General features: G+C 30.8%; 1 protein-coding gene across 1 annotated transcript; it reads left to right on the forward strand.

The window, feature by feature from the left end:
* Nucleotides 1-239: 239 nt before the first annotated feature.
* Nucleotides 240-12113, forward strand: LOC114336468 (uncharacterized). Its single transcript, XM_050655045.1, has 4 exons — nt 240-577; nt 3252-3668; nt 5652-6046; nt 11813-12113. The coding sequence occupies exons 1-4, from the start codon at nt 366-368 to the stop codon at nt 12061-12063; spliced, it is 1275 nt and encodes a 424-aa protein (XP_050511002.1). The 5' UTR covers nt 240-365; the 3' UTR covers nt 12064-12113.
* Nucleotides 12114-14698: the final 2585 nt, after the last annotated feature.

Genomic DNA, 14698 nt, shown 5'->3' on the forward strand with positions numbered 1-14698 from the left:
AATAATTCTTGATTATATCTCGTGGGATAAAGAATAATGAAAAAATATTCTTTAATATTATTATTAAGTAAGTTTTAAACGATAGGATCAATTAGGTTTCATGAGTATAAAACATTAGCATCACACTAAATTATATTTTATAAAAAATAGGAGCACAAATTTATATGCCCTGGCTGTAAAGTGTATTTGGTAGGAGTCCTCTAATATGTCAATTTAACCTAAAATTTGGGAAGTTGGCATTTGCCATTGTTGTCATTAACGTTAAGTACTGTTTGTATCTAATTCATATTACTTATTAAAAATTTAATATTATGTGTATAATACTTATATAAAGGACTAATATAATAAACAGTTCGGATATCAATATGAGTTCGCACAGGAAAAAGAAAGATACTGAATCTTCTAGTGCTAGTGACTCTTCCAAGTATTCCTCATCTTCTGAAGAATCAACTAAGAAATACAAGAGTAAAAAACATAAGCACCACTCAGATAGTGATGATAGTGATAGTGACCACATATCTAAGAAGAGGTATCAAGATTCTTCAGATGATTCAGATGCTCATAAAACAAGTTCTAAGTATGTATAATTTAGAATTTTTATCCTATATACTGAAAACTGAAGTTCTTCAAATAAGTTTTCTTTATTGTATTGCACTCCAGCTTCATTAGTGTCAAAATTCTGAAAACACAAATTTTTCAGGAGAGCAAAACTCCTATTATAAGTACAGGGAATCAACATTCAATGGAATTTTGCCTAGATAAATTGATAGGATGTGAATGCATATTGTAGATTCTTTGTAGTCTGCATCATTTATCGTTTCTTTGCTTTGCAAGTTTTAGGAAACAGATTTAGGTTGTCACCAGAATGTTGGTTCCAACGATACCTAGAAGTTTTAGATTTTCGGATCTAAGGTTGTTCATTGTGTCAATTTCATATATTTATCATTATATCACTGTCCCGGAAAAACAATGACAACTGCAAATTTTGTCGATTCACAGAGAACTGTAACGAGCACACAGAACTGTAATTATGTGCTGAGCCACTTCAGGGTAGTTGCATCTTGTGTAGTTATTGAAATATGGGCCATTTTAGACCTTGTTTTATGTGCATAACAACACAACTGTAGATAGGGTTGAAAATGGGGGGATTAAATTAAAATAATGAAATTCGAACCAATAGGGTGTAAATAAAAGCCTTCGTTGTAAGAATAAATGCAATACTGATGCTCCTGGATGATTACTTTTCATTTAATCTCTATTTTAAATATTTAAAAATTGTTTTTTGCTTTCCTGGAGAATTTTGCGTTTTGCAGTTACATCATTGTTTTTTCGGACCAGTGATATATTATAATTTGATTTTCAATAAAATATATCCAGAGTATCTTTTAAATGCCCAAATATTCTTATTTAAATATTCAAATTACTTCTTATAGTGACATCTTGTATATACCTGTTTTTTTTAATGAAAACATTTCGTTTATAAATTCACAAAGTCTGTTTGTTTGTGCGTTGCCGCTCCTGCAATACTTAGAGCTGTTTTAGAGATGGATTCCTATGTATCTGAAAATGGCATTTCGATATCTCTAACCATCTTTGAGATAACCGACCTCAAAGTCTAAAATGTAACGTCATAATCCTTTTATTTTCTGCTGACACACTAAACTTCAACTGAAATCATTGGTAGTAAGTAGGCTAGTTTTAATCTGGATTTGTTAAGCAAAGCATAGGTTATTTACATTTGACTTCGTGAATGTCAAACTAAATTTTAAATTTGATAGTGAATTTAATTATTATCTAAAATAAATAAGATGTTTAAAAATACAATTTGAGTATATTTTGAAAGCAATAATTTATTAACAACTTTGGTGTGGGGTGCATGTGCACCCCATCTGTATATCCATTTTTTTATATGTGAATGTCAGGGAAATTTATTTGAAAGATAATTAGGACTTATTTATTATCGTACGAAACATAATTTTACAAAAAAAGTACTCATTTCTTCTTAAAAAAAAAATATTATCGTCACAAGACAAACACATGAAATTTTTCACAGAATGAGTAACACAAAGTTTTTACACACAATACAGTAGTTATGCCGGGACTTTCGGTCTTTTTTCTCTGACATAAGTAACACCGACCTTGTCCCGTAGCTCTGTTAGCTCCAGGTGGAACATCAGAAACGTCCAATTCAGGATACGATGTTTTCATCATTTGCACCCAAAAGTCATTTTTTCAAAAAAGCGCTTAAACACAAAAGGGTTTTAAATGCTCTAATGGGTGGAATACGTTTAGAATTGAATTTAATAGGAATAAAAAAATTGACAAAAATAAAAAAAAAATTATTAAAAAAGATACGTGAGAAAAACAAGGTTTGGGGTGCACCTGCACCCCGCACCGCCTTACGAGGGTTAATGGGAGTAGCTAATGATAAATGGACTGTTCCATTGCAACTAATGATAAATGGACTGTTCCATTGTAACTATTGTTGAGGATTCAAAACACTTTTCTTCACTTCATCAGTAAAAAGTATAGTTCATTGGTGCTAAGGCAAAACCCGATATGTCAAAAATTGTGATTTTGCAGCAGATGAGTTTAAAAGTTCATGGTGTTGTTGTAATAGTGGACATATCGGAAACTAATTTTATCCTTTACTGGTTACAAGGATGCGTTTAGCCATGTAGGGTTTTGTCATCATATTCTTCATCGTTCAATGTACATATTGCCATTAAAAACGAAAAATCGATAATTTTTGACATATCGGGTTTTGTCTTGGTACCACAGATTTATTTCACAATATTGAAAATTGTTATTATGAAATGTTTGGAATAAAAAATTATGTTCTGATATATGCAATTACATCCTTCTAATGGAAAAAAATATTTGAAGATTTTTCTCAAATTATGGATACCAACATCATTTGCATTTATAACTCTTATATTTTTAATTTGACGAAGAAAAGTTATTCTTCATGGTCTAAGATTTATGATGCAACCATCATATATCAAATTTTATTAATTTTATACGAGGTATATAAAAAATATGAATTTCGATCAAGAGTAAAGTACATTTATAGTTCACAACATTTAAATTAGAATGATATAATTGCACATTAACACATAATTTTTAATTCTAAACCACTTTTCATAATAGCAATTTTCTATATTATGAATTTAAATAAGTAAATAAACAAAGTTTACGTTATGATAATGCTCGCATTTTCAGCTTGTTTCACCTAGACTGTTTGGTTACAGAAAATCCACAAATAAGACAAGGAGAGAAGGAGACTCTAACTTAAGGAAAGAAGAATCTAGTAGTAAACAGAACTGGGACAAAAAAGAGTCTCATTCAAAGGATAAATATGAAAGGAAGGTATATGATAGCAAGGAAAAACAAAATCAGAATCGAAGGGATGCTAGGGATTATAACAGAGATAAATATGATAGTAAAAGTTATAATAGAGATAGATATGATGATAGAGATAAATACGATGATAGAGATAAATACGATGATAGAGATAGATACGATGATAGAGACAAGTCTCGTTATAAAGATAGGTATGATCACAAAGGTACGCAGGGCTCTAGGAGTCGAAGTGAGGAACGAGAAAAGAGTAAGCAATTTGACAATAGAAGAGATCAAGGAAATGACAGGAACAAAAGGAGAGAAGGGTATGTATAGATATTTAGATAGATGTTTATTCATCAATACTGAAAATACAAAACATTAAAAATTACACTTTTATAAAAAAGAATTTTTTTATAATAAAACGTTTTTATTATTTATAAGAGAGAATATAAAATAATTTGACTATATAAAATGCTTAAAATTCCAAAAATTACACTATAATAAAAAAGTACTTTTTATAATAACACGGTTTTGTTATATACAGGACACAACATGTTCCGAAACAACAAAATATGAATTTTTAGTAGGTGAATTAACTGTTAAAATTATAATTCCAAAAATTACACTAGTATAAAAAAGTACTTTTTATAATACCAAGGATGTTTAAAATGGTATATAATATTTATATATAATAATTAACGTATAAAATATGGATTTTAAGTATATCAACTTTAAATTATTTATAAAAAAAATTTAAAAAAGATATGCAACAGCCGTGTTCGAACTAGGGAACTCTCGATCTGCAGTCTAATGCCACATACCCACCATCAATTTGTAGATATCGATTTATAAACGTACTTTAAAATATTAAATATAAAAATATTAGTTTGAAATAAAAAAAATCGATTTATCCATACAGGGTGATTGATTAGTAAGGTAAAGCTCCGTAGATCCATTATAACAGTAATAGATAGCAATAAAAGTTAATAACAAAAGTTGTAGCAAACTTTGATTACAGATTGATAATCAGTAATCGTAAATTGTCAGTTTTAGACAATTCAGTCATGGCTTACCTAAAACTTGGAAAGATTTAGGGTCGGTTGTTCGAACGCTAATCAACAATGATCATTATCAAATATTTAATTACTGTCACGAACTGTCAATGTCAACTTTGATTGGGTTGCTGAAATCATAGTTATTGATTACATTACAAAATTACTTAATCAATTATGTTAATAATTGTTATGTTAATTGATTAACTAATCTCATAATTATAATCAATTATGTTTTCAGCAACCCAATAAAATTGATATTGACAGTTGTAACAGTAATTAAAGATTTGATAGTGATCATTGTTGATTAGCGTTCGAACAACCGGCCCTACGACCTGTAATTAATAATTTGCTCTGCAAAATGAAAATATCTCGAAAACTAATAAGTTTAGACATAGGGAATGTTATATAAAAATTAAAGTACAGTAATGGTACTTTTCGATAGTGATATAAAATACAGGGTGTTTCATTTAAAATTACTGAGAAAATAATGTACTTGCGTTTTGACACACCCTGTATTGAATATAAAGAAAATTAGTAATATCGATCATTTATGAAAATTTTGACAATAAATAAAAAAATATGGCATCAATAAACCATTGTACTTATTTTTATTTATACAGGGAGTTAAACTTGTTACGATTTTCATATAAAATTGGTTATAACTTTGTAAATACCGTGTATAACATACCAAACCTTTATATTTTTGTTATGAAGAAATTAAGAAGACTTCGAATACAAAATAAAATACAGGGTGTTCCATTTAAAAAACATAACTTTGATTTGCCACTATGTTATCGAACACCCTGCAGCATTCTAACTAATTTTGTAATGTGAAGCTCAAAGTTGGCTACAATTTTTGTTATTAATTTTTATCGCTATCCATTACCGTAATGGATCTACGGAGTTTTACCCCACTAATCAATTACCCTGTATAATAGCAGTTAAATATTGCATTGTTAGCTAGTTCTAAGCTATTCTGAAAATTTCAGGTACTTAGGTAGCCTAGAACTATTTTTAAAATGGATTAGAAAATTTGCGGAGACCGTGACACAGACCAAGCCAAGTGTATAAAAACGTTTTAAAAATAAAATTTATGTTAGTGTCCTTCTTAGTTATCTCGCTAATTTTGTAATACCAACCATAATCTTTTCCTGAAATTGTATAGTATTTTTCCAGTATTTCATTTTCTATTTTCTGCAATTGAAACAAAATGTTTAATATTAATATTTAATATTTTTATATGTATTGTAGTTTTAGACGCAGACGAAGTAGCTCTTTTGACCATGCCAATGCCAGATGGGGCAAACCCGAAGATGACTCCAAACAGAAAAAAGAACCCCAACAGAAAGACAAGCCGAACTTCGGCTTATCTGGAAAACTTACAGAAGAAACTAATACCTATAAAGGCGTAGTGATTAAATACAGTGAACCACCAGAGGCAAGGAAGCCAAGGAGAAGATGGCGGTTATATCCTTTTAAGGGGGAAAAAGCATTACAAGTGTTGTACATTCATAGAGAGAGTGCATATCTTATTGGCAGAGAAAGAAAAGTTGTGGATTTACCCGTTGATCATCCATCGTGTTCCAAGCAGCATGCAGCTCTTCAGTATCGATTAGTGCCTTTCACTAGGGAAAATGGAAGTTCAGGTAAATAAATGGACGGCCTCAGTGCAAAAGGTAACAAGTCATTTTTCGGATTTTTTTAATCATGTGATATTCATTGTTTTACCAATGTCTAGCTCTGTGCAAAAAGAAACAAGTCCACTACCACTGAAAGGCTACATTTTTTTATGTGTAGAGTATAACAAGTTAAATATGAAAAATTTAATTTGTGCAAAAGGAAATAAGTGGACTTGTTACCTTCAGGACAGTATTTGAATTTATCACCATAATCACTGCCTGGTGGACTTGTTTCCAATCAGTAAAAGTACATAAAGTCATTTTATAATAAATTTAGTATTTTTGTGCCTTAAAGTTGCTGAAAAAAAGAAATAGTGCCTGAGTAAGTCTGTGTCAATGGTAACAAGTAAGGAAAATATTGTGCATTTTGTAAAAAGTCGAAAAATGTAATTAAAGCAAAAGTCCAACTATAAATTTTTTTAAAGTTCAATAAAAACCACTATTTTGTATTGTTTTCTGAAAAAATTTAAAAATTTATTCGAAAAAAACCCAAGAACCGTTTTTTTTTTCGTTTCCTCAAAACCAGGAAATTTGACTTGTTACCTTTTGCACTCAGGCCGTACAAATATTGCAGTTACAGCTAGCATTAGCAGAAAACGCTCTCATTGGTTAGTCAAAACTTTTTTTTCATAATTCTGCCTTCTTTTGATGTGCCTCACTGCATCATAAAATTACATTTTTTTGCTGAGGAACTGGGTAATACAGAATTTTTTTCTGTAGTAAAATCATCATCATCATCATCACGTAGCGCTTACAACCTTGGGTGGGTCTTGGCTAACTATACGTTTTTCCAATTTTTTCGGTCTTGCATCAACCTAGGGTCAAATGGAATGTTCATTTTCCGGAGATCTGCTTGGATGTTATCTTTCCATCACATTCTGGGATGTCCGAGTGGTCTTTTGCCTGAAGGAATCTCCTCCCATACCAGTCTTACAAGTCTCTCGGTATGAAGTCTGTGCACGTGGCCTACCCATCTTAGTCGCTGTGATTTAATTTCTTGGTAGTCTGGGCAGATTATCGGAGAATAGGCCATTTTTGGGAAAAGTTATTTACCAGCAATTTTATTACTGGAATCGAATCTTATGATTGTATTATATTAATAATATAGGTATGCAAAGTCCGCAGATAGTGTGCTACTTTTTTATAAACAAAATGGCGCCCGAAAATCGTGTCTTTTTCAATCTTTGCTCTATAACTCCAATAGTATATTGTGCAACAAGTGCAGAAAGGTACTAATTTCTCACGAGTTTGAAAAGTTGCGGTACGAGCGCAAGCGAGTGCCGCAATTCAAACGAGTGAGAAATTACCTTTCTGCACGTGTTCCACACTATACTTTTTCTACAAGCACAGTTTTTCCTAAAAATAAAAATCACAATTTCCAAACGACGATTAATTATAATAGGTACCTATGTGATAAATTTTAAACTGTATTTAATTAATACCTACTAATCAATTTAAATTCCTTATACCTAAATAAATTGCACAGAAATCAGTTAAAAAATTAATGCACTGCCTTAATTTGTTTAAATTTAAACAATTATTACACATTATTGACATTATATTTATGCAGTCACGAATTTACACAAAACCTACTTCATTCGACGTCTCTTGCACAGGTTGCTAAATATTTATTGGTTATTTGATAATTATAAAATATTTAATAAGAGTAAAATTGTAAAATAAAACAGTTGTAACATCCATAATTTAGTTTCTATGCTATAGTTAAATATAATAATTGTCTTATAGGTTATATATTTGTCTAAAGTTTAACCACGGATTTAAACAGAATATAACGTTACTCAGAATGCGGTAGTCCACGGATGTAAACAGAATATAACGTTACTCAGAATGAGGTAGTCAACTGTGCAGAAAAGAACTTTGCGGCACAGAAACGTCACTTTGCGGCACAGAAACGTCACTTTTCTGCACACTAATGTCAAATATCTCATACTGTGAGAAAATATCAAGTTTGCTAACATAAAACCGTGCAGAAAAGTGCACTTTGAATAGTGGTTGTAGAAAAAGATTTTAACTTTACACCAAAAAAACCCAAATAAAAATTCACCGTAATTAAATTCTGCATAGAGACGTATTTTTCCCAATTTAATTCAACGAAAATTTTCCCCGGAAAATGCGGGTTTTTCCAACAAAATCTTTAATTTTCAACTAAAATTTTAGATAAGTAATTGTTTATCAATAATTAAATAACTTGGTAATATAAAAGCTATTTTTGTATAGAATATAATTCCAGAAGCCGATGGAAATTGAGTAAACAATTTAGCAACAATTGAATTGTTAATTAAAAATTTACGGTCGCTATAATAACTACAATAATTATGATACTTAAGAATAACTATGATTTTTGCATAAAAAGATACTGTCCCTATCTAATGTACTTTAGAGAATTGAAATTGGACTATTTAAGCGGCCTCAGGAATATTTTAAACTTGTAAACAATTTTTTGGCTTATAAACAAATAAAATATCTCGGGAACTATTAAATTAAATTAAATCATGAAAACGGTATTGGAAAAAAAGCGGCAGTACGCTTCTTTTAAAAGTTGTGATGAGTGGTTCCTGAGATAAAACCGGTCAAAGTTGACCAGCATTTACGGCAAAGATATAAACAACAGGATCATAATTTATGAACTATCACCTTTTTATTTCGGTTCTCTTTCTCCACACCAATTTTCATATCTTTAAAATACTCATAACATATATTATTATAATAAAAACTATCGATATTACGAGTGAAAATTTCCAAAAATAGCAAAATCCCAATCAAAAATTAGGTTGGAGAAAATGTAATCTCAAACTTCAAAATCGGTATACGTTAAAAAAATGCACTTTCTCGGCTTCCCATGGAGCAATTTTCTTCATTCTTTTTTTGTTCCCAAGTAACTCGAGTAGAGCCATCTAAATAACGCATTATTAAATGTCAAAGTTGCTTTTGTTTTGTTATAATAAATTAATTTATTTTTTACCAATACCGTTTTCATGATTTAATTTAATTTAATATTTCCTGAGATATTCTATTTGTTTATAAGCCAAAAAATTGTTTATTATAATTTTAAAATATTCTTGAGGCCGCTTAAATAGTCAAATTTCAATTCTGTAAAGTACATTAGATATAGTCCTGTCGCCAGGGGGGGTACAACGGCCTCGTTAATTCAGATGGACTTACTCAAGTTTTTTTTATGTATTTTGACCCGTAGAACACGAATTTTTTGGGTAACAGTTGATCCGGATGTCGATAAGATTGTTATAGACCAAGAACTTGAGGAATCAAATAACAGCGATTTTTGGCAAAACAAAACACTATTTTGTATTTTTTGGGCCATTTTAAGTAAAAAATATTTCTACAAGTTTTTTCGTAGGATGCACAGTTTTCGAGATAAACGCGGTTGAACTTTAAAAAAATCGAAAAATTGCAATTTTTGAACCCGAATAACTTTTGATTAAAAAATAAAATAGCAAGTCTGCTTACCGCATTTAAAAGTTTAAGTCAAATTATATCGGTTTTGATTATTTCCATTGGTAAAAATTTATTTTTTTATTGTTTAACAAAGCTATAAACACGTAGGGTTTCCCGTGCTTTTACATGTGTTTTAACGCATGTAACGTAGAAATAGTCTTGATTGCACTAGTACCTATTCTACCTACTCGTTCGATTTTAAATGAGAAATCATAGAAACATCACTCACGCACTAGTTGTTTGTAGCTTTGTTTAACAATAACACAATAAATTTTTAGCAATGCAAATAATCAAAACCGACATAATTTGACTTGAACTTTCAAAGGCGCTAAGCAGAATTGCTATTTTATTTTTTAATCAAAAGTTATTCGGGTTTAAAAATTGCAGTTTTTCGATTTTTTGAAAGTTCAACCGCGTTTATCTCGAAAACTGTGCATCCTACTAAAAAACTTGTAGAAATATTTTTTGCTTAAAATGACCCAAAAAATACAAAATATTGTTTTGTTTTGCCAAAAATCGCTGTTATTTGATTCCTCAAGTTCTTGGTCTATAACAATCTTATCGACATCCGGATCAACTGTTACCCAAAAAATTCGTGTTCTACGGGTCAAAATACATAAAAAAAACTTGGGTAAGTCCATCTGAATTAACGAGGCCGTTGTACCCCCCCCTGGCGACAGGACTAATAGGTACACTATATTTTTATACAAAAATCATAGTTATTCTTATGTATCATAATGATTCTGGTTATTACAGCGACCGTTAATTTTTAATTAACAATTCAATTGTTGCTAAACTGTTCATTCAATTTCCATCGGCTTCTGGAATTGTAATCTATACAAAAATATCTTTTATAGTACCAAGTTATTTAATTGTTGATAAACAATTACTTATCTAAAATTTTAGTTGAAAATTAAAGATTTTGTTGAAAAAACCCGCATTTTCCGGGGAAAGTTTTCATCAAAGTAAATCGGGAAAAACACGTCTCTATGCAGAATTTAACTATGGTGAATTTTTATTTGAGTGTTTTTGGTGTAAAGTTAAAATCTTTGGAGTTATAGAGCAAAAATTGAAAAAAACACGATTTTCCGGCGCCTATAAAAAAAGTAGCACACTATCTGCGGACTTTGCATACCTATATTATTAATATATACACCCATAAATTCCAGCAATAAAATTGCTGGTATAGTCTGTTCGCTAAACTCAGACGCAACTTTCTAGATATTTTAGTCGGTAATTTTGCCAATTTTAGCAAAATTGGCAAAAAATAATTTTTAAATAGTTAATAATAACTAAATATTTAGTAATTTTGCCAATTTTTGCAAAATTGGCAAAAAACAAAAAAAATATCGGCTAAAATATCTAGAAAGTTGCGTCTGAGTTTAGCGAACCGACTATAAATATCTTTTCCTTGTATTTTGCTAATTAGCCCAGAGTATGGACAATATCGGCGTCATTGTAGAGTGCTTTTAATTCGATATTAGCTTTGATCCTCTACTGGATTGTGGTGATGTTGTGGTGAGTTCCGATAATTTTTTAAGTATTTTTCGTTCAAAAAGTCTGAGCTTTTCTTCGTTTGCTTTGGTCATGGTCCATGTTTCGCATTCATATGTTAGTACAGGTCTAAAGATGGATTTATAGATGTTGATCTTTGAACTTCTTGTAAGATTTTTTGATTTTATAAGCTTATCCAGTGCAAATAGACAGCGATTTGCCGATTGGATTCTGTCTTTTATTTCTTCAGTAACACCATTGTCAGCTGTGATTACGGCTCCCAGATACTTAAAACGTTGTACTCTTTCGAAATTGAAGGTGTTGACCATCACATTTTGTCCTATCCTGTCTCTTCGTGTCATTCTTATCCACATATATTTCGTCTTCTCTTCATTAATCTTCAGCCCTATTTCACTTGTTGCTCCTGCCATCTTGTTGACAATACCTTTTATGGATAGGATGGAGTCTCTGACGAGATTTAGTCCAGACCAATTTACTGTAGTAAACTGATTACCTTTAAATTGTCTGTTAATATAAGCTTATTTCTATGTGTCCCGAAGCATACTTCAAATGCTTTTAAATGACCACCAGATCCAAGCTTTTTTTTCTATGTTCAAAACAATAATTTTCGATAAATTTCAATACATAAAAGAAGTATTTGCTTTATGAGTTTTAGAACCCAACTGTCGAGTTGCAGGTGCACTTGACAGGCGTCGCGCACGTTGTTGTTTACAAAGAGTTTTAGCTTAGTTTTTTTTATTCTAGGAAAGAGAGTAAGACCCTATTTAATTGATCTAGAATCAGCCAATGGAACTTTCATAAATAATAAAAAAATGGACCCAAAAAAATACTACGAACTTTTCGAAAAAGATGTCATAAAATTTGGCTTCAGTTCAAGAGAATACGTTCTTCTACATGAAAATAGTAAAGAAGATGCACTAGATGATGACGTAAAAATGGAAGAGGAAGATCAGAAAGATGTGAAGGTTAAAAAAGAAGTTAAGACAGAACCTTAAAATATTTATTTGTAATTACTGGTTAGTATATAGTAAATGTTTTTAACATATATTCTTTTCTTTGGAACCATCCTATCTTTGTTATAAAATTAAATTTTAACAGATCTTTACCAGGTGTGTTCAACGCCATTCACAGAACAGATCTGAAAAAAAAAACTTACACAAAAAAGCTAAGGCACAAACATGTGATGTTTCCCTTATTACATACTATTGTGATCTACTGTGATTAATTAATCAATTAATTATCTCAATAATCAAACAAATCAAACATAAATCAATTGTAAATCTCGACTAAATTATGCTATCAATACTTACTTTCGTGGCTTCAAAATATTTCTCGGTGGCTTCTTAATAGGGATAGATAAAAGAGAATAAAATAATACACATATGAATTTCAATTAGAAATTATAAAAGTCGTTTATTTTATCAACGGAAATAAATGTTTAATATTGCAAATTTTATTTATTCTTCTATCTTTATTTTATCTAACAATTATGAAAATAGGAATCTTATTTCTTTTTGTCTCCAAATTTGTTTTTTTTAATAATTAACTATAAATCTCTCTACCTCTGCTATACAAGATGTTCTACCTGTTCAAATTTTTTTGATATAAAATTTTTTTATTTTATCAATATTATTGTATATAAAACAAATCAACTATAATGATTTATAAGTAACAAAATTGATTGAGGTTTGATGATTTTATAATAGTGAAATGTATAGTTCAATATGCACTGTGGTATTTAATACGCAAAACCATACATTCATGTCTCAACAAAAAATAAAATTGACCTTTGCTGATGATTCGACAATGTCTTCACACAAAACACGTTTCCTTCTTTGCTGGTGTTGCGATCCAGAGAAATTCGTCCACGTTTTCCAATAATGTCCCTGCTCCTCTGCAAACTCGTTCTCCCTTTCCTCACTATGCCTCGTACAGTACTCGTTCCGGCTTTCTCCTGGTGTAGTATTCCAACTTTTTGAAACACTTAAACAAACACTGGATACTTTAGACTCAAGGAGTTATATCATCTCTCGACTTGGCCTATTACTCGTTCCACGATATGATGCTCGTCACTTTTCCAAAAACCAACCGGCGTTTGTTATATTTTTTTACACTACTATCAAAACTGGACTCCTTCCTTCGATCCAACAAAACACACTGACTCTCTCTCCTCATTCATTCTCATCCTTCCAAATCGTTCAATCAAAAACAACTTTCAATCATGACGTATTTACCAAAAAACTCTTTCCTTTTTCTAAACTATCTAGACTAGACTATTTTAATTCTATTTTTTACACTAATCATATTTTTATCTATGTTTAAGAATCTTAATACACAGGTATATTTTAACTATCTATTATGCACCGTGCGGCTAATGAATTACCTACCCGCATATCTTGAAAAAATTAATGACCTATTCTTTTGTTTAATAAAATATATTGTCTGTGGTTTTGATAAACAGTTCAAAGAACACTTTCTTAAAACCAGCACCCTAATTGCTTACTTAAAATGCATTGTTTATGGGGCTAGTAAACAATTCTCCGAAAACACTTTCTTAAAACTAGCTATACCTATTTTTACAAAATTTGTCTTATACAGGGTGTTCAAAATTTATATGCTCGTGGTTCAGAAATATGAAAATTTTTATTTTAATTTGAATTTTAAATATAAATATAGTCTTTTATTTCTCATGTCAAATAGGAATATAACAATACATACCTGTATATACAAGAAATGCGAACAGCAAGTCGATTAAGACCTTCGGCTCAGAGACAATATAGCTTCAAAAACGGTCTGGAGACTGAAAAGGCTCTATTCTACCTCAACGTACTTATACACGAGACATGAACTATCTGCTTCATGGACTATCGTAAAGCTTTTGACTTTGTCAAACATCCGTAACTAGCTGACATATTCAGAGCAACGGGTGTAGATGGCCAGTAGCATGGCAATCTGTACTTTGCACACTGCTGCTCCAAAAAGATTTGTGGTTGTTATGTTGAACCATGTATGTAGATTTTTCAGCTAGAAAATCCTTCGCTTTCCTGCTCCTCGTTTTTCTTCTACTTTTCACATCGAGGTATTCGATTTTGTCTGTTTTTATTGTAGTTAACAGCTCTTTTTCTTTTTGCATTCTCAGCAAAACACCCTTATTAGTAACGTGGTCGGTATAAGACATCTTCAGGGTTCCATGTCTGCGACAGTCCACGACTCAACTTAGTACAACAGTATAGGAAAGATATAATATCGTAGTAACCTGATTTTTATGGGCATTGATAAATCATTACATTTGAATAACTTAGCCATCTTTTGAGATCTTGCTTTCTCTATCCTACATCTGATTTCTATGGAATACATAGCGTAATATGTTAAGCAATTTCTTTACAACCTCAAATATATTGCTTGTACTCTGTCGGTGATTTTAAAACAGTACATGAAAGTGAAAGTATATGTTCTCGTCTTGTTAAGGTGCGTCGAATAATATGTCACTTCTACTATTACTGCGACTGTAAAACAGTACTACTGCGGAAGTCCAAGTTTTTGTTCTAATAACGGAGAAGTGTTTACAGACTGACAGACAGACATGTATAATTCAAGGTTTTCATATTGTAATGTGTAAAATGGGTTAAA

Source organism: Diabrotica virgifera, chromosome 6 (assembly GCF_917563875.1).
Source record: "Diabrotica virgifera virgifera chromosome 6, PGI_DIABVI_V3a".
Lineage (NCBI taxonomy): Eukaryota > Metazoa > Arthropoda > Insecta > Coleoptera > Chrysomelidae > Diabrotica > Diabrotica virgifera.